This window comes from Ictidomys tridecemlineatus, chromosome 7 (genome assembly GCF_052094955.1).
Source record: "Ictidomys tridecemlineatus isolate mIctTri1 chromosome 7, mIctTri1.hap1, whole genome shotgun sequence".
Lineage (NCBI taxonomy): Eukaryota > Metazoa > Chordata > Mammalia > Rodentia > Sciuridae > Ictidomys > Ictidomys tridecemlineatus.
In genome coordinates, this window is record NC_135483.1 from 146724144 (window position 1) to 146746301 (window position 22158).

The following is a 22158-nucleotide window of genomic DNA, read 5'->3' on the forward strand; positions in this document are numbered from 1 at the left end:
TAGTAAAATGTTATCTTTGTAAACTATCACCACATACCCCCTGTACTCCATCAGTCTCCCGATCATGTTTTGCTTTCATAACTCAGGAGTGTCAAACACTCTGTGCCTGTGTGTATGATGTCTGTCTGACCTACAGGATGTGCTGACTATGGGGTCTGCTTTGTTCACCCACTACCTCAGCACCTAGAACGAGGAAAAGCTCCCGGTAGGCTCTCATGTATTTACTGAGTGACAAGATTTATGTCCTTAATGTCTCTGTGATTTTCTGCACATCATTAAACCTCTTTATTGTGATGTTTCTTTTTTAATTTATTTATTCTAATTTGTGATATACAACAGCAGAATGTAATTTAATTCATAGAACACATATAGAGCACAATTTTTCATGTCTCTGGTTATAAACACCATTTATGTCTTCATAAATGTACCTAGGGTAATGATATCCATCTCATTCTACTGTCTTTCTTACCCCTTTACCCCTCCTTTCCACTCCCTCTCCTTTGCCCTATCTAAAGTTCTTCCATTCCTCGCATGCCCCCACCCCATCCCCACTATGTATTAGTATCCTCATATAAGAGAAAATATTGGGCATTTGTATTTTGGGGATTAGCTTACTTCACTGAGCATGATATTCTCTAATTCCATCCATTTACCTGTAAATGCCATGATTTTATTCTCTTTTAATGCTGAGTAATATTCCATTGTGTATATATACCACAGTTTCTTTATCCATTCATCCATTGAAGGGCATCTAGGTTGGTTCCACAGTTTAGCTATTGTGAATTGTGCTGCTATAAGCATTGATGTGGCTATGTCACTATAGAATGCTGTTTTTAAGTCCTTTGGGAATAAACCGAGGAGTGGGATAGCTGGGTCAAACGGTGGTTCCATTCCAAGTTTTCCAAGGAATCACCTACTACTTTCCTGATTGGCTGCATCAATTTGCAGTTCCACCAGCAATGTATGAGTGTGCCTTTCTCCCCACATCCTCGACAACATTTAATGTCATTTGTATTCTTAATAGCTACCATTCTGACTGGCATGAGATGATTCTTAGAGTAGTTTTAATTTGCATTTCTCTAATTGCTAGAGATGTTAAACTTTTTTTCATACACTTGTTGACTGATTGTATATCATCTTCTGAGAAGTGTCTGTTCAGTTCCTCATGCCATTTATTGATTTGGTTATTTGATTTTTTGGTGTTAAGATTTTGGAGCTCTTTATATATCCTAGAGATTAATGCTCTATCTGATGTGTGAGGGATAAAAATTTGCTCCCATTCTGTAGGCTCTCTATTCACTTCATTGATTGTTTCTTTTGCTGAGAAGAAGCTTTTCAGTTTGAATCCATCCCATTTATTGATTCTTGATTTTACTTCTTGCACTATGGGTTTCTTATTAAGAAAGGTGGGGCCTAATCTGACATGATGAAGATTTGGGCCTACTTTTTCTTCTATTAGGCACAGGGGCTCTGTTTAATTCCTAGGTCCTAGATCCACTTTGAGTTGAGTTTTGTGCATGGTGAGAGATAGGGGTTTAATTTCATTTTGTTGCATATGGATTTCCAGTTTTCCCAGCACCATTTGTTGAAGAGGCTATCTTTTCTCCAATATAGGTTTTTGGCGCCTTTGTCTAATATGAGATATTATTATTTGTATTTCTGTGGGTTTGTCTCTATGTCCTCTACTCTGAACCATCAATACCCATAAATCAAAGGCATTTCTGTACATCAGTGACAAATAAAGTTTATCAGTGAAAGATAAACTAGGAAAATTATTCCCACTTATAATAGGCTCAAAAAATAAAATAAAATACTTGGGAATCAACTTAATGAAAGAGGTAAAAGACCTCTACAATGACAATTACAGAATGCTAAAGAAAGAAATTAAAGAAGACCTTAGAAGATAGAAAGATCTCCCTTGTTCTTGGATAGGCAGAATTAATATTGTCAAATGACCTTACTACCAAAAGCACTATTCAGATTTAATGGAATTCCAATCAAAATCCCAATGACATTCCTCATAGAAATAGAAAAAGCAGCCATGAGATTCATCTGATGTTTCTTTTATAACAATTTTTTCTATAATTAGTTTAAAAAAAGGATTTAAAATCAAAACTTGAGAAAAATAGGTAGCTTTAACAGATGGTGAATTTCTATCAAAAATACCCTAGGCAAGAACTTGGGAACATTTCTATAGAGAGGATTTACATGGTTAGACTACATGATTATAAGCATTTTCTAACCCTGATATTCCACAATTCTCTAATTAGAAGGTCAAGAAATGCCCTTTGAGCTAAAAGACACTATGATTTTAAATATTACTGAATATACTATACTGTTGAAATAAAAAGTTAAAGTGAATTAAAAAGATGTTCAATATAACTTTCATAATGCTATATTCAGAGTTATTTTCATATGTCAATTAGAGTCATCACAGATCCAGGTTTTACATGAAAACATACCAGAAGTTAGCCACAGATATGCAGTGGAATCCTAGCATGGTATTGAGAAGCACAGCCATGGAGCTGGACTGCTGGGTTCAGACTCCATCACTGGCCCAGTGGGCCACATGCTTGTGGTGGAGCCACCTAAACTGCTTGTCCCTCTGGGCTTCAATTCCCTCGAATGTGGCATGGGAATGAGGATGATAGTGTTTGTCTCACAGGGAGTTATAAGAATTAAATGAGGAAATACTACCCATTACACTTCCTTAATTGTGGGACAATTTTTCTGTATCTGGCCTCCAATCATCATCCATTCAGGGGCCTATTCTGAATTTAGTTCTAAAAAAATTTGGTAAGACAAACTCAAACAAATACTCAACTCAAACTTGTATGTGTTTGTTTGGTTATCCCAACAAACATGAATTGCTCAGTGTTAGGGTTTGGATATGAAGAACCCCCCACCCAAAGGCTCAAGGGTTTACTTGTAATCCCAGTGGCTTGGGAGGCTGAGACAGGAGGATCATGAGTTCAAAGCCAGCCTCAGCAAAAGTGAGCTGCTGAGCAACTCAGTGAAACGCTGTCTGTAAATAAAGTACAAAACAGAACTGGGGGTGTGGCTCAGTGGTTGAGTATCCCTGAGTTCAATTCCTGGTAGCCAAAAAGACCAAAAAAAAAAAAAAAAAAAAGACTCAAGGGTTAAGGCTTGATTACCAATGCAGCAATATTCAAAGGTGGGGCTTTTGGCATGAGGACTCTGACCTCATGGGTTGATGACAACTGAATGACCACCTGGAGGAAGAGGGAGCAGGTGCCTGAGCATGTGCCTCCTGGCTATTATGGGCTGAGCAGCACCCCAACACCATATCCTATCAACCTGTCATCACAAGTCACCTGTTGTCTTCTAAATCTCAGCCTCAATGCTGGAGGAAAACCCAGCAAGTATGTCCAAACAAGTACGCAGGTCTCTAATCCTTCCTCAGGCATTTTTCAAAAGTAATCTAAACTATAAATAGTTTTTGCTTTTCATCTGAATTTCCAAACCAGACTTCATGTAAGAGGCATTTATACTGTATAATAAACATCTGAAGTACAAAGAGGTTTTGGATTAGTGTCAGGAATCATAGATTCTAGACCCAGCTCTACTACTAACTGGCTGTGTGATCCTGGACAAGTAACCCTGACCTCTAAGTTTCAGTCCCCTGAACCATAAAATAAGGAAGGTGGTTCTGATGTTCTCCAAATTCCCTGAAACAGTTAACCTTCTACAAACCCACCTATGAGTACTTTTACCATAATCTGTGAGCTGTAACTCCAGCAAATCTCAGTTACCTAAAAAAAGAAATTTGTTACCTAATGGTGAACAATATAAATCAAACATCAGCAGTTCAAAGGACTATAAGGTTATTCAATATGAACACACAACTTTGGGGCCTGATAATTTCCTCTCCAGAAAGTGAAAAAAAAATTAAATTTTTAATTTAAGTCTTCTCCAGTACAGAAAAAATTAATCAGCAATATAATCACTAAACTATCCAAATTTTTTTCCAAATATAGTTTTAACCTGTACTCTTGAAGGTGGTTTTAAATAAAATAAGTTATTATGTCAATAAAATGCAAATACAGGAAAAGAAAAAAGAGAATTGTCTACTGTGACTAAAACATTTTAAATTCACCATCTAGAGCTTAAGGGCATATATATAGATTGGTTTCTTTTTCTGCCTCTAGATTTTACTCACACAAACCTGTGCTCACTATCATGCTTTACTGCTGAGTCTTGCAAATCTAGCTGCATATTAGAATTATATGGGAAGCTTAAAGGATTAAAGAAAAATTCTACTGAGCGTACCTTCCAATAGCAATTGGGTCAGAATCTCTGGAAGTGGATCTGAGGCATCAAATTTAAAAAAAAAAAAAATCCCCAAATGATTCTATCATGTGGTCAACACTTTAGTCCCCCAAATATCAACTGTCAGAGAGGAAGTTGGGAAGGTTTGTTTTTGTTTTTGCTGTTGAAGTGATGGGTATACTCAAGCAAATAGGAAGGTGTAAGTTTTGTCTTCACTGAAGAATTGACATTTAAAAGTTCAAAGACCTATGGATTCATACATGAACTTTTTTGAACATTATTTTCTAAAAACAAAAATATTTTGAAAATTCCTAGTAGCCTTCACTCAATATATTATAATCCTATTGTTGCATTTATATCCATATAGTAAAACAGTGACCTAAATAAAAGATGACATCCACTAAATTAACTTCTTCAATTCTGCTAATGTTCCAAGGTGCATAATGACTCTTAATTGTTTAAACACTGGTAGTACATACATTTTAGAAATCTGTATATAGTAAGTGCATGAAAAGCATAAAGTAAGTATTTAATTGCTGTGTGGTCATAACTTACTGATTCTACTATTTTAATGTAATTTCATTGCTAATTAAAGCAAATGAGATAGCAAATTATACTTCAACAATAGCAGGAACCAATTGTAAATGAATAAAAACATGTTGAGATATAAGAAAAGACACCTTTACAGTCACCTTGGAATGCTGAGCAGGTAGTCCAAAGTGACACTCAGCTCATCCATATTTGTTTGTTCAAGGCATAATGGAATTGTCAGAATGAGGCCACTTCGACGGTCCTTTCCTCCTATAAAGAAAAAAAAAAGAATACAAATGTAACATATAATAAGCCAGGTGCAGTGGCACACCCCTATAATCCCAGGGACTTGAGAGGCTGAGGTAGGAGGATTCCAAGTTTGAGGCCAGTCTCAGCAACTTAAATGAGGCCTAAGTAACTTAGTGACATGGTGTCTCAAAAAATAAAAAGGGCTGGGGATGAGCTCAGTGAAAAAGCACTCCTGAGTTCAATCTCTAGTACCAAAAAAGAATAAATTTAAGACACGACAGGTATTAAGGCATCTAATAAATAATACATAATACATATCTAAATCCAATGTTATCAAAACAATTACAAGGTTAAGATATAATTTTAAAAATATCTAACAACTATTTGTAGTTTATAAGTGTTTATACTAATCTGGCAAGATTATAGAAATTTAGAAAAAAATAAGAGAAAAAATTTACTCATGAACTCTTCATCCAAACATAGTAGTTATCATCTTAATTTTCTTCCATTTAGTCTGTTTCTTAATGTAATCAATCATCCAACACCTACTGTGTGCCTAGCACAATAAGCATTTACAAGTAAAATAAAATAAATTTGCACCTAGGAAGAAAAGTTTTATGTCCTAAGAAATAACTGGATGAAATATGACCATTTATTTGGTAGGGTATGTTATACAAAATACATTAAAATATTATAAAAAGGGATTTAGAAAATGATAAAAGCTGTGATATATGTGAAAAGTTTCACAAAAATGCTAAGACTTTTTTAAAAGGAGTTGAATTTATAAATTCAGTCAAGAGAGCGTTCTGTGATAAGGAATGATCTCAGTTGGTTCACCAAGGTCATAGAGGCCTATGTTGTTGATAAGACCATGAAGAGGAAGCCCCATCGAGCAGAGGAGGAGGTTGGGACCTGGGCTCCTGAGGCCTGGGGGCCAAGGCATGAGGCACACACACTCCTTGCATGTCCAAGATCCCTTTAGTGTGCCCTATGCATTAAAATGTAACTTTTAAACCTTTTTATTCACACAGCTTTTCTGAAAGTTCCCCACAGGCTTGACTTTCATACTGGAACCTGTCTCCCCACCCACTGACAATTATAGCGGAGTTAAAAGCTTAAAAACCAGCGAATCCTGAGGAGTATAATTCTATATCAGCCTTAGAAATCTATCACCAAGAACTGAGTAAAGTAAAAAAAAAAAAAAAGTTTGCATCAGAGACATGACATGCTACTGTAAGTGGTCTTCTGTCCTTCATTAGGTTGACGGTACGAATTATTAATAGTGAACCAATTGCTTGTTTTTATTTAAAATACAGATTTCAGGGCTGGGGATGTGGCTCAAGTGGTAGCACACTCGCCTGGCATGCTCGGGGCGCTGGGTTGGATCCTCAGAACCACATAAAAATAAAATAAAGATGTTGTTCTCTCTCTCTCTTTAAAAAAAAATAAGGAGACAATAATACTAATAGACTTCAATTTCTTATTTCATCTTTCGTCATTCATACTAGGTAAACATGCCAATTTATAAGATATTTTGAGAAAAAAGACATTAGTATTATCAAGATATTATAACAGGACCTAGTGAGATTAAGAAGGGAAAAGTAGATAATGTCATCCAAATGACCCCAAATAGGGTCCATGGTGCCCATTCTATTTGTGTGGCAGGTTGGGGAGATGGAGGTTGGGGGTCACTGGAGACGGAACCCAGGAGCATTCTGTCTCTTGTCTCTCTACTGCAGCCCTTTGCCTCTGCCTCCCCAGGCTGGGATTATTGTACCTGGCCACAGTACCTGTTCTGAAGTAGGAACGATTTACTCAATGATCCAAATTCCAGAAAATCAACACTCTACACACCACACCGCTGCTCTCAGGCTACCAAAATATCTCACAGCTTCTCCTTTACTTGTTTTAGCTGATCCAGATTAGTGTTAATAAGCTAAAATAAAGTTAAGCCAGTACAACCCAATTCCAAACAGTTAAAAGTGAAAGCAGAGCCATGCATGGTGGCCCATGCCTGTAATCCCAGCGGCTCAGGAAGCTGAGGCAGGAGGACCTCAAGTTCAAAGGCAGCCTTAGCAATAGTGAAGTGCTTAGCAACTCAGTGAGACCTTGTCTCTAAATAAAATACAAAATAGGGCTGGGGATGTGTGGCTCAGTGGTCAAGTTCAATCCACAGTACCAAAAAGAGAGAGAGAGAGAGAGAGAGAGAGAGAGAGAGAGAGAGAGAGAGAGAGAGAGAGAGAGAGAGAGAGAAAGCAGCGCAACTGATAATTCTATAACGGCTCTAGTGTAACACAACATTCTCACACATGGAGACAAAAGCCAAGAAACAGGATTTCACAAGGACTAACTACTCTAGATTTCAGAAACAATTATTTATATGCCACCTATTCAATTATTAATTATTAGATTTTTATTTAAGAAGTAAGAAATTTGGCATCTACCTTGTAGAGGTCATTTTAATCAAATTACAGAAGAGAATAAAAATTGTCCCGCCAGGAACCAGCCCTGACAGTCCACTCACATAGCTCTTCACTCTCATTAAGAAATATGTATTTATGATGGTTTATCCCAGGACTTCTGAGAACTACCAATAATTTGAAGCAGATAAGTTTGACAGAAGTCATTTTGAAATCTTTCACAGAAAAACAAAATGACTTCTGTCAAACTTATCAAAGAAAGGAAGTTTATGTAAACTTACATATCAAACATTTCCAATTTTAAGAAAACATACCTGAAAGGAAGGCTAGTTTTTTCTTCAGAATGGGTAATATTACTGAGGCCTCCATTTCACTCCGGGAAATGTCCTCACTTCTGAAAACACAAAAAGTCAAATGTCAACCACAAAATAACAACCATTCTATGAAATATTTATTTATGACAGTTTATCCCAGGACTTCTGAGAACGACCAATATTTTGAAGCAGATAAGCTCCCAAGCACTGTAGATTGATCAGTTAGCAGCACCCAGGGTGTCTACCCAGTAAATACCAAGAACACTGCCCAGCTGTAACAGTCAAGATATCTCTAGACTTGGCCACATGTCCTCCGGTGGGTAAAATCTCAGCTGGGTGAGAATAACCAACTGACTAACTGATTTTTCAGAGCAGTACATCTGGGCTAACATAGTCCCCAATACACAGAGGTAACTCAGTAAATTATTTGTTGAATAATTTATTGAATAATGTGTTGAATGAATGAATGAATCAATCAGGCAGGCAGTCAATCTTCTATTGCATTCTTTATTAATTATACAGTTTAATTCAAATATCTGATTCCTTCTCCTCCAATATTAAATAGCATTTCTGATTTCTTGAATTTTGTCTACCCTATAACACAGACAATGCATTTTAATTTCACATCCATCTCAAGATACTTCCTAATACACTACTTTAGTTTTTGTCGCCACTACTGCCTCCATATTTCTATGGTTTCCAGTTTAAAATTCTCCAGAGGGGGGAAAATAACTAACAAAATCACTGTTTTGTGCCAAATCCCAATGGACTGTTCTACCTCTGGTTTTCTGGAGTCTACTTAGTCACAGGCAGAAGTTATGCTAAGGACAAAAAAGGAGTACCCATACGGCAAGGGCCGCAGCCAGTGAGTGCTCCTTAAATGGGACCTTTGGCATGGCAGGCATTCAGAGGTCTGGCCAGCCCCACACACTCCTAAAACAGAATTGGAGGAGAGCAGGATCTTTAAAAAAAAGAAAGAAAGAAAGAAAGAAAGAAAGAAAGAAAGAAAGAAAGAAAGAAAGAAAGAAAGAAAGAAAGAAAGAAAGAAAGAAAGAAAAGAAAAACAAGAAAATCAGAGGCTCAATTACATCGTCCTTCTCCACGTAGCCTCATGCCTGAGAGCTCTCTGCAGCACATTTTCCATCCCTCCCTCCCACAGCATCTCACTCCCACCAGCCATCACACCACAGGGCAGTTCCTTGGAGTGCTCCATGAAATTTTATTGCATTTAGTAAAAGTATACTCTCTTGAAAACAATTTTCCAGTGGAGTGGAAAATGACTCTTTATATAAAAGAATGTTATTTATTCAGCAAACACCTGCTAGGAACCCCATCCCATTCCAGGCACTGTGCTACCTACCAGATGGAGCTAAATGCTCAAGTCCCAGCCCTGCCCTACAAAAAAAAAAAAAGTATAGGTAGGTTTGTTTTTTTTTCAATCCTGCATAGTAAAAGAAAAACAAAAAAGGATCTCATCTAAACAACGGTCAGATACAGGCCAATTAAAACTAATTAAGCCAGTATATTATTCTACAACTTTTGTATATTTAATAATAAAAAAACCACTTTTTGCACTTGTCTACACAGAGAACATGCTGTCAAACTAAATGATATGTTCTTTTAAAGTTTTCTTCCTTAAATATTTGTTTGCAATTTTTGTTCATTCATTTCTGTTCCACATTGGCCCAGTTAATAGACAAGCAGTAGAAAATAGGAAGAAAAGCTCACAATTCACATCTTCATCCAAACCCAGTAAGCACTTCATATTTCTGGATCAGTGTTATAACTCAATGAGTTATTGAGCTATACAAGAATCCAGAAAGTTTGAATTAATCTCTTGGTTCCCTTCCCCTGTGACCAGCCTGTTGGGGACCTGATTTGAAGTCTGCTAATGATAATAATGATTGTGATACTTAACATTTTCCAAATGTGTACTATAGATTATGCACTGATCTAAATGATTACTTTGTATTAACTTATTTAATGTTCACAATATTTCTGAGGTAAATATTATTATTATTGCCATTTTACAAAAGAGTCAACAGGGGCTCAGACAAGTTAAATGTTGCCCCAATTTCACATGGTTAATAAATGAGAATGTTGGGATTCACATCCAGGCAATCTGGTTCCAGTAAAATAGCTTTCATATCACACTGTCAGCTTCCCAATAAAACAGCTCTGAAAATATCCACTGACATCTGGCCAATTAAGCAAGATGAGGCTCTAGACTATGTGCAGAATAAATATACCTAGAGCATATGTGGCATAATAAAAAATATCCCTGGCTCCTAGCACAGGACCCCTAAAACCCTTGGAATTTCCTGAGTGATAAGTGACTTTTGTCATTTCTAATGAGCCCTTCCTCTCACACCTGAGTTCGTACTAATAAAGTGACAGGCTGGGTCCTCTACAACCTTAGGATGAGGCTGGTTGCTAAAATACAAACTTTGATTGAAAGCTTAGAACTTTCAAACCTACTAACCCCAAGGAGAGAGGAGCTGGAGACTGAGTCAATCATCAGTGATTTAATCAACCATACCTACATGATGAAATCTTCATAAAAACGCCTAAGCCAGGGGTTCAGAGAGCTTCCAGGTGGGCGCACACAGGGAGGTGATGGAGGGTAGCACACAGGAGCGGGCAGAGGAGCTCTATGCCTTCCTCCAAAACCTTGCCCAACAGATCTCTACTATTTGGCTGTTCACGTATGGAAACTTTTACAATGATAAATACACAGTTTTCCTAAGGTCTATGAGCACTTTAGTGAATTAGCAAACCTGGAGAGAAAGGGTATCGTGAAAACTCCTGATCTACAGCCGAGTCAGACAGAAGTGTGGCAACCTGGGAACCCGATATTTGGGACTAGCATCTGAAGTAAGGGCAATCTTATGAGATTAAGCCTTTACAACAGCACTGGTGCTTAGTGCCAGAACTGAACTGAATTATAAGACACCCAGTGGGTACCCAGATAGTTGGAAAATTGGCTGATCTGAGTGAAAACCCCATATATTTGCTGTCAGAAATTTGTCAGTAAAAACAGTTACATACACACACACACACACACACACACACACACACACACACAGCCATGTCACTGCCTCCAGTCATGCTAAGGTTCCAACACTTTTGCTCACCAGTGCTTTTATACCATCAGTGCAAAAGTCAACACTGTAAAAAAGACAAATAATAACCTAAGAATTATCATGAAAAACAGTTTTGACCTCATGGACTCCCTGAAAGCTAGAAACAAGAAAACTGCCAAGCCAGCTGTCAAGAGGCAGCTTAAATTCCCACAGTGAATTTAAGCCTAGGGAAGTACCGTACATAGCCAGCAGCAAACTGGCTTCCTAACTGGATGTGTCTATCTGGCTCTGAGCACAAATTCTCAACCACCTTTAAATCCCAGCTATTTTTTGAGCCTATTTCTCTATCCTTCTCATCAGGTCTATAAATTGTACAACACCCTTGCAGCAAATCTTTTCTGCATAAGTTAGCTAGAGTAGGTTTCTCTTTTTTACTCTTCAAGTCAATGGAGAAATCTGGAATAGAAAGCAAAACTACAATCTGGAGCTTAGAACACCATGTCTCAGTTCACTTCATGCTTCTTTTGGAAAATCCAATGCCATTCATTTTCAATGAAAAGATACATCAATACATGGAGGTTTTAACCCTTGCCACCATAAAACTCGATTAAATAGCACCCAAGAGATTAAAACACTGGGAATCCCTAATACTCCACAAGGTATAAGAAACAATAGCTGCAGGTGATCTTGGAGTAAAAATCTTGATATTAAGAGTTTGCAAGTCAAGTTATTGATTATATGCCAAGAAATGCCAAGGTTTAATTCCCAGCATTGAATTCTTCCTATACTCATATTGGAAAAGAGAGATGACTTCAGCCTCTCAGTCCGAATTCACTTTAGAAACTGACATCCTCAAGCTACCCCATTTTTCCATCACTGTCTCCTAAGAGACAGGTAATTGTGAATTCTCCTTTAAAGGACCACCTCAACATGGTAAAATACTCTGCTATAGTTATTAATACAAAAGCTTTATTGTTTCTTTTAGAACATATTGAAAGTGATGAAGAAGTAATGAGAAATAAAGGTTTGGAGATGTATTGATCAAAATCAAAAGAATAAATGGAAAAAAATGTGAAGCACTCAAGAGAAAGAGACAGATACAGCTACTCTTTGTACTCTCCTCCTTTCTAGAGTCTTCTTTCTATCAATCTCTTTCAATGTTGTCACTAAAGAGATGGTAATGAAAAATAATGACTACTATATCATTCAAATTAAATTTAGTTTTTCAAGTTATTTGTTTTAAATTTTCAAGTCTTCATCACAATCATTAAAAAAAAGAATTTGCTTTTCTCTGGTTATGTTAATAACTTGTAAAATAGCTAAAATTGACACAACACAAAAATAAAGGAAAAATCCTGCAAAATACAACCAGGTACCACCATCTCTACAATACCATGCTAAATAACATATAAGTACCAGTTCATGTTCTTCTCCTATGGGAAAGATACAGATTATTATTTTTCACAAGAAAAGCCTTATTCACACTAACAGATTATATCTGAGTGGATTATGCTCTCAAACTGGAAGAAAGCCAGTAAGAGGCATTTTTCTGGTATAAAATAAAGAAAAGTGGCTAGGAAAGAGCAGCTTTTAAAAAAAAAATGCCAAGAAAAGCAGACTAAGCAATGGAAGAATGAAGGAAATCACAACATTGCTTAACAAAGAAAACACAAGATGTGGTACATGCCTATGATTCTGGCTACTCAGGGGGCTGAGGCAGGAGGATTGCAAGCTTAAGGCCAATCCAGGCAACTTAGTGAGACCCTGTCTCAAAATAAAAAGGGATGGGGATACACCTCTGTAGTTAAGAATTCCTGAATTTTATCCCCAGTACCAAAAAAGAATGAAAGAACATATAAGAAATACACTGCATTTTGCATATTTCATATATGGTCATTTAAAACAAGTTGAAATCACAATTTATTAAATACAAAAAAGGCAAAGAGTGTATTATAGCAGGTGAAGTGTCCTGGAGACTGTGAATATAAAGGAAAATGCAGCCATGGCTGCATGTTTATTTAATAAAAATCTAGAAACACCTTAATTTGGTTCTTAATATCTTAATTAATTTAATTAATTAATTTCAGTATCATTCCTAGATGCAAAATAAATCCTGCCAAAACCAGAGCCCTTATAAAATTAGATGACATATTCTGAGAACTATAAATAAAGGGAGATTAGGTTTCCACTAACATTTGCAACAATTTTCTAGTATAATCATCTTTCCCAATATCTTCATTAAAAAAGGAAAATAAAGACAACCAAGTCTCTCCAAGAGCAAAGTCTTATTTACCTTTACATTTATTCACTCATTCAACAAATCTATATTAAGAACCTAACAGACTGAGGCAAGGCTAGGTACTAAACATACCTGGCATTCAAAAACATCTGATGAATTAAGGGATAGATAAATGAGCAAGCACGTGAAGAACAATAAGGCAAAACATTTATTCTAGGGATCTTCTCATTATCATAACTACCCGAATGCCAACACCTTGTGCCTGGTTTTTCTGAAAGTCACTCCCTGAAGCTCTCTCTCTACAGAATAGCCTCCCCCAGGCCCAGCAGTCAAAGAACTTGCTGAATGCTGGAGAGAGGCAGACTGTGGATGGTGGTCAGATGGACATCAATGGTGCTACTGATGGGCAGCCATTAGAGGGCAGCAGAGGATGTGCTGAGCAGCAGGAAAAGACAATTACAAGGCTTTTAATCAAGACTGAGCAAATTATACTTTAAAAGAGACTGTAATTCATGATATGAATCGGTGCACTGGAACTCCTCTCCCGTGAAGTATAAATCAACCAGTTTGTCTAGAAAATTCAGTTAGATTCTTCGAAGAGCATTTCTTAACCACCAGTGAAAACCCATTAGGATTGCCTAAGGCTAACTAAATCATCTCTAATAAGTCTGTATCATGGAGACACCTAATGGCAACAAGCAAAAGCAGAATGCAGCCTCCCTAGCCCTGTATTGCCAGGAGAAATATGAAAGTACAGCTATCCGTAAACTTAGATTAGAAAATACCTCAACTGTTGTTACAGAGAAAAGGCAATCTTAGAGATCAAAACAAACACACCCATAAGTACACACAGTACTCACTATCTTAAGGGTTCATCATTCAACAGAACCATACATAAAGTTATGCAGAAACAAATAAGCATCACTCCACTTTAGGATAATGTATCAGTAAAGCAGTATAACAATGGAAAATTTATGTAACTTTTCTGTTATTGCAGGTGCCAGGGTATGATGATTTATCTGATTTTATAACAATACTGACAAACCTAAATGAACGAACAGCAATCCTGTGGACAGAATTTAAATGGAAATGATAAAATGGCTAACTTTCACAATACATATCTACCCAAAAGTATAACACCTTTCCTAACTTTCAAAGCTAAAGTTATCACCTATACTAGCATTTTTACCTCACGGATCCAGACCTAGTTTATCCTGTGATGGAGGACAAAGGAAGAAAACAAGGAGAAAGGAAAGGGGGCAGATTTTTATAGTTTTCTGGGAAAATAAAAAAATTCTACCTTGAGACAAGAAGTCTACATTTAGGAGTCCAGTAGTACATTAAAAGTTCTATATTATTCTTAAACTTCAAAAATTAAAAAAGTCTTTTTCTAGTGACATTCCACCACTTAGAAACCCTTTTCCAAAATTACAAATAAGCAAACTACCCCCAATCCACCATCCTCCGTGTGTCTCTTCTCCAGAGCCGTGGCCACTGAACCTAAGAATCCAGAAGCAGAGGGAAGTCTACCTGAGGGAGCCTAGCAATTACTAAACCCTGAGTAGCTGCAATCCTCCATTTTTGAATGTCCAGAGTCAGAAATTCCTTAACTAAATGATTTTTTTTTAATCTTTGGCTCTTCTTGTCTATGTTAACTTACTAAAAAATCCTCCCGAGTTTGGCTGCTTATTTAATAAAATTGGAGCAGAAACAGAAAAAGGAATATTGTTATAGAACGGCAAATCACGCTGGTGGAGTACCATGTGGGTAAAGATACCCTTGGCATACCCAGCTATGGAGAACCCTATGGCTAAACTTCCTTACCTGCTGCCAGAGCTCTCAAAAGAGCTCTCCACCTGGATGGCTTCTGCATCTGAGCCTTGCTCTGAGTTTCAGAAGCCTGGACCACTTTCTATGCATGGCATGCATGTTTCTACAGAGTCCACCTGGGTGGGTGGGTGGGTCTCCCTCCAATACCAGAGAACAAAGCAGGTCCAGTCCCAATAACTATAAATCCCATCATTTCATTTCTATGTCCTAACCCCTCTTCTTCTGCAATAGGTATCTCCTGTCCTTGTCAATTCAGAATTCATCTGGGACATCACCAAACTCTTCTCTATTGATCTTCCTTCTGGAGAGAACTGTTCCCCTCTCTCCTCAGCAAAGCCACACCTGCCTTCTACTGAGCTGAAATCAGACTAAAATCAATATCTCAGATAATTAAGGTGCATTTCAACAAAGTTGCAGATGTACTACAAGGTCTCTAATTCCAAATAACTGGCACACAAATTTTGGTGTCCAATTGCTTATACATTGTATATGAGAAATAAACAAAAGAGTGCTTTTGTTAAAATAATATACCTATGACATGAATTGAAATTTTGGCACTAAATTTTTTGTTTGTATAAGGTAAATATTTGGTGTGTACCAAATACCACATTGGAAAAAGAAATATAAATAGTCTAAAAAAAAGTTGTAACTAAAAATACTGGCCCCCAAATGGAAGATATTATAGTATTACCTAGGCAGAAAGAAGCCAGTAAGATACCTGAATTCCTTTCTGTCAGACAAAAAAATCTCATTTTAAAAGTCAATGTACATATTGTAATGTATTTTTTGTGGTAAACCTACCCAAACATTATTGAACATACTGTCAACACTTTAACTTCTTCAATAACTGAAATGCCATTATTTGTTTACCTGGAACAAGTAAGACACATATGGAAAATGAAGCATTTATAAAATGATCACTTCCTTTGTCCCTCCAAAGAACTGCTGGCAATACTGGCTACCTTCCCCACGGAAGGCCTCTCTGCCGGGGGATTTGGTTCCCAGGAGCTGTTCTCTCTGAAAGGCATTTTGTGCAGTGGTAAGGTCACAACTTGGGAGCCAGGGTGACTCACCTCCAGCCACTGACTAGCCAAGTGGTTATGGCAATTCCTTTAATGTCTTTTGTGGACATAATTACTAAACTTAGCTCATAACACTGAGGTTTGTTAAGTAAGCTAATGTGTTTATACAGTGTCTGATACATTCTAGGACAGTAAACACTCAATAAGTGCCATCTATTATTAGTAGCTAAATTTTCCCTTCTCCACCAATTACTGGTTTACTAATTTACTAGTTTACTGCCACTGACTCTCCATTGAGGCCACAGTCAAAACATTCCCATTAAGGCCTTCTCAGTCCAGTAAGACTAAAACAGTCCCACCCTAATTATAAATAACATCTCCTAATCCTTTTTTTGGGGGGGAGGGGGGAATAGTTGTACTGGAGATTGAATCCAGGAGTGCTTTACTACTGGCTACATCCCCAGCCTTTTTTTCAATATATATATTTTTTTCTTTTGAGACAGGTCTTCCCTAAATTGCTTAGGGCCTCACTAAATTTATGCTGGCCTTGAACTTGCAAACCTCCTGTCTGAGACTCTTGAGTTGCTGGGATTACACATGTGAGACACCTCACCCAATTCTTCTAATACTTTTTTGTTACAAGAATATCATTCCATCCTCATAGTTCTACCAATATTTATAAATAATTTTATTACTATGCCATTTTGTCTGATGAGAAAATGGAGGCACCAGGAAATAATTTGCCCAAGGTCATATGGAAGTTAACAGATTTATAAATAACAGAGTTGGAACCATAGACCATCTACTCTAACCTTTTCATCATTTCACTGATTATATAATTAAAATGGGTGAATTTATGGTATATAAATATTACCTCAATAAAGCTGTCATAAAAATTTTAAATAAACAACAGAATTGCCCATTTTGAAAATCAGAAAAATCTGGATGAAACGATGTGCATTTTAAGTATTAAAAAAATAAAAACTAAAAATATGTAAGCAATATGCTCCAGAAAATCTGCAAAATGAATTGCATATGCTTAGCAATTTATCCCCGACTTCCACTATAATTAGAACATACTGCTATGTAAGAAATTCAGCTGCGAAGACAAATTTCTTTCAACATTGTACATTCTAGATGATATTAAGGTTATGTTTTTTAAAAAGAGTCCTTTATCTTTTAGTGACATACACTTTAATGGGTGTCCTAGTTTGCTCATGCTGCTACAACAAAATACCTCAGACTGGTTGATTTATAAGTAATAGAAAAATATTTCTCACAGTTCTGGTGCTGGAGAGTCTAAGATCAAGGCACCAGGCAATTCAGTGTCTGATAAAGGTTGGTTTCTCATAGATGGTGCTCTCTAGGTGTCCTTGTCAGCAGAGGTGACAAGAGGGCACAAGGGAGAAGTACATCCTCATGGATGTACCACATCCTGCTCTTGGAGAGCACACCCTTCAACTGCCAGCCTTTAATGGAGGGCGCTAATCCCAATGATGAGGGCAGACCCCCAAAACTCAATCACCCCCAAAGCTGCACTTCCTTATTCCACCATGAAAGCAATTAAGTCTCCACATGTGAATTCTGGTGAACACTTAAGACCACAGCATGGGATTTGGGAAAGGAAGATATACTTGGAACGGGACCCACCATTTGTCAATTATTGTTGAAAGTGCATTATGAGGAAGCATTGGCTCCTTTTTACCATTCCCTATATTTCTATACACTTTAAAATGTCCATGATAAAACTTAAAAAGACTAAATCTTTAAATATATGGAGACTGTATAAGAGGAAGTCATAATTCTTTTAGAAAATTTTGCATTTAGCAATATTTTCTTGATTTCATATACTCCTAAAATATTCTCATAGTCACCATCATATTCTAAAGGTCTTGTAAAAGAAAAATCTGAGTCTTTGGACCCTGGCTGACACTGATAAATGTAGTAGCCACAGGATAAAAAGAAACAGGCAGGGGCAGACAGGCGCAAAACCCCGGCCACTGCCAACTATAGGCACTGGAGACTTTCAGTTCCTGCCTCTTTGTGCCTTTCTCACTTTGTGACTGAAGTCATTTTCTCAGCAGCCTCCCTATCTCTATCACCATCTATCACCATCATACATTTTTGTTAAGTGATTAAATTGCCAAGAAAAGCAAAAATGTTCATCCATACAAGCAATCACTAGTGGTTGACCAGACGCATAAGCAGGGTTCTTAGGTGAAGAATCAGTAAATATTTTAAATATCATATAGCTTGATCCAGAAAAGAAATAGATTTCAAAGATTTTTTGCATGACACACCTTAATACTGGAGAGACTGTTCCAAACTCGGTGACAATCTGTTTTACCCTATGTAGTTCAGAAGGCCAAAAAAGTTATTTCTGAAATCCAGAATAGGTGTTGGCTCTGTCACTTGAATGTATTTGTTTGCCTCGGACAATGCCTGGCACATGACCAATGTACAATCAATATTTGTTGAATAAGCTCCCTCCTTGTGATTCTATGCCTTTCTCATTTAGATGCTATTTAACAGAAAAATTAGGGAGCAAAATAAAAATTCTGGAAAAAACAAGCTAACTTTAAACTTCTCAAATTGCTATGACAGATAATATATTTACAGAATATTAAATTTGAATAGAATATTAGATTACATAGTTCAGGGACATTTACTGAAAACCTTGGTTCCTGGCCCCTGGGAAAGAAGAGAGGCCCTTTATAAAGCCTTCTTTATGGGGAGCTGACTCCAACCTTAGGCTTTTGGAAATGGCTTCTTTGACTTCACTAATCTTGCAACCAAAGAGAGTTTTCATAATCAGTACTTCAACACTTGGGAAAAAAAAAAAAGAATCATATTTAGCTTTCATCTTTTTCCATTTTCTTAAATGACTTTTTTTTTTTTTTAGTACCAGGGATTGAACATAGGGGTCATTAACCACTGAGCCACATCCCCAGCCTTTTTTATATTTTATTTAGAGACAGGTCTCTCCAAGTTACTTAGGGCCTTGCTAAGTTGCTGGAGCTGACTTTGAACTTGAATCCTCCTTAACCACTGGGATTACAGGCATGCACCACCAGGCCTGGCAAAAGGGCTTTCTAAAAGTAGTCACTGCTTCTGATACAAAAGAGGCACTAGAGCAGTACTTCTGTGTGTGGTGACTTCTGCACCACCTAGTGTGCCCCTAGCAGTACATTCTGTTCCCTGAAAAGGAGCAGGGCAGCCTGGTATCATGATTGACTAGAGCCAGGCTGACCTGAGGTAAATCCTAACTCTGTCCCTTATTAGCTGTATAACCTAAAGCAAGTTGCTTTACTTCTCACCCCAGTTTAAGTACCTTCGCAAAACAGGGTGCCACTCACAGTAGGGAAACATGCTAGAATTTTTCTATTAAGTCTTCCTTTTAGCTCACTTGCATTGCCTTTACTGCTCAAAAAAAAAAAAAATCAAAGGAACAGAACTAAGATAATCACTCTTGCTGAAGCCCCTCCCCTTAGCATTCCTCTCCTCACAGGAATTCATTATGGCATAGATCAACCACTGAGGCAGCAACCTACCCACAGTCCCTAGGCCCTCATAATTGAGAAGTGTGGGGTCACCTCATACGTTGACAGAGAGCCTCTGTGATACAAGAGACATCAGGCATGCTGCTATGTGTGTTTCTGCATGACAGTGTACATAGGGAAATGTCTCAACACTATTTTTGGCCTAAACATCATATTTTTTAACTCAATTACACATTTTATACATTGGCGGCATTGGGGGTGCCATATTGTCTTTTTAACAAGGCTATCCTTGTGTGTAATTGTGTATTGGGTCGGGAGAATTTCCATTTGGAGGTCTGTGACTACAGTGGCAGAAAAACAGATGTTGCAATGATTCTGCCTGAAGATATAGGAATGTGTTGGAAATAAAGCCTGCCCTTCCTGAAGGAGAACACTGTAGTCCCAGGGGCCCCATTTACACCAGAAAAGCACAGAGGCTTCATCTCAAATGCTAACTCAGCCAACTGGAAGTATGCACTGGAAGAGTTATGAACCAAGATGCCCACTCTGTTCACGGTATGGGGGTTTTGCCATTGAAATGAAGTTTCATAACTTCATCTAGATATTGTGACCATATAAATCCAAATCTCCAAGGTATCTCTCAAAAATTAAACAGACTAACAAGAAGAACAAATAAAACCACAAACCACACAAATCCCATACCTTCAACACAACTGTAAAACAAACTACTAACTTTAAAGTAGAAAATATAAACATCCTTCTAGTGAAGATATTTCTAAAGTTCTTCCCTTAACACCTTACAGAGAGCAAAGGCAGATCTAGAGGAAGAAAAAATGCACAGAAGGAAGGAGAGGGGAGTACAAATTCTACAGCTAACCTAAAGTCACTCACAGAAAGAGAAAGCCACCCCTATGAGAACATCCTGAAGAGGAGTACTGACAGATGAGAGAAAACTCCCAAGAAGGGATTTTAAGTTCACACAGGACTTAAGGAGACTGTCTTGGAAGTGCAATGCTTCAAAGGTATACAAGTAAATTTTATATGTCAACCTGATTATGCCATAGAATGCCCAGATAGCTGGTTAAACATTATTTCTGTCCAAGATATGTGGACAAGATAGCATGTTCAGAATAAATTAGCACTGAATTGGCAGTCTAGTTAATTAGACTGCCCTCCCCTCCTTGCATGAGCCTCATCTGATCTGTTGAGAGCCCAACTAGAATCAAAGTGGAGAGGAAGGAATTCTCTCCACTGGACAGGCTTGAGCAGAGACACTGGTCCTCTTCTGCCTTTGTACTAGAACATATACTGCTAAGACTTCTGCTTCTCAAATCTCTGTACTTGGAATGGATCTTAAAGCATAGATTTTCCTGAATCTCCAGTTGTAGGTAGCATACAAAAGAGCTAAATCTCCATAATCATGTAAGCCAATTTCTTATTATAATTCTCATTCTAGGGCTAGAGATGTAGCTCAGTGATAGAGCACTTGCCAAGCACGTGCAACACCCTGAGTTCAATCCCTAGTATTGGGGAAAACTATTAAATTTCATCCTAGACATAAAGAGACAAAAAGGTGGCTAAGTAGACAGCCTCCATCTTATTGGTTCTACTCTGGAGAACTGGGACAAATACAAAGGCAAAAGAAGGAAAAAGGAACGGGAGGTGTATTGATTGGAAATTACTGGGTGATGGGAAAAGACACTAAAAAGGAAATTTGAGATTCTGTAAGAACAACATGAATAAGAAAAATGAGATCATGAAATAAAAATAAAGAGAAAGCTGTTGAAATGGAAAATAGAAAAGAGGTACAATTATGCATAAGTAGAATCCCTGAAGAAAAAAAAATGAAACACTGGAACAGAACAAACATTTAAGTATAATCCAAGAAAACTTTTTTAGAAACAAATACCTGACCCTACATTTAAAAGAAGATAGTAAGGAAAATTGACCTGATTATAATTATCTCTAAAACACAGCCTAGTAAAACTATTAGACTTTAAAAATAAATGGGGAAGTCAGGCATAATGGCTTACAGCTGTAATCCCAGATGGCTGAGACAGGAGATCAGGAGTTCAAAGTCAGTCTCAGCCACTTAGCAAGGCCCTAAGCAGCTTAGCAAGAGCCTGTCTCAAAATTTAATTTTTTTAAAAATAAGGCTGGGAACGTGGCTCAGTGTTTAAGCAGTGAGTTCGATCCCCAGTACAAACAATAATGATGATGATGATGATGATGGGCGGGGGGTGGGGGAGTGGGGGGGGGAATCTCCCAGGAATTCCAAGCAAAAGAATCAAATAATTTGTAAAGGGCAGAAAATTTGGGCTGGTATCAAATTTCTCAAAACCAACAAGCAAGGCCACATTGTAAACAAGAAAAGGATCTTATTTCCAACCTATCTATACTATAAGTATTAAAACTCTGGAAAAACAACCAAGAATTCAAGGAAGAGTGTCCCCAGGAACTCCTCTTAAGAAATTCTTAAGAGAAGCCCCCTTTGAAATTGAAAGCAACTTCCTGATAACTGCTTTCCTGCATCTGTACTTCCTCATGCTGAGAGTAAAAACTTCCTTGTGCAGAGGCCAAGAAGTTAAGAATGACATTCTCTGGCTAAGTACAGCCTAGTGAAATCTACATATGTATAACACCTGGCTTTTCTTTCTATAAATTGTAACCCCTCCTATAG

General features: G+C 37.4%; 1 protein-coding gene across 2 annotated transcripts in view; it reads right to left on the bottom strand.

Moving 5' to 3' along the window:
- The window catches only part of Sestd1 (SEC14 and spectrin domain containing 1), a 131268-nt gene that overhangs the window by 78289 nt on the left and 30821 nt on the right, over nt 1-22158 (bottom strand). For both annotated transcript variants that reach the window (XM_078017676.1, XM_078017677.1), the window contains exons 2-3: nt 7805-7884; nt 4983-5091 (exon numbers count right to left, since the gene is read on the bottom strand). In XM_078017676.1, coding sequence (XP_077873802.1) covers nt 4983-5091; nt 7805-7859 — 164 coding nt within the window. In that variant the 5' untranslated portion in view covers nt 7860-7884. The remainder of the gene's footprint in view (nt 1-4982; nt 5092-7804; nt 7885-22158) is intronic.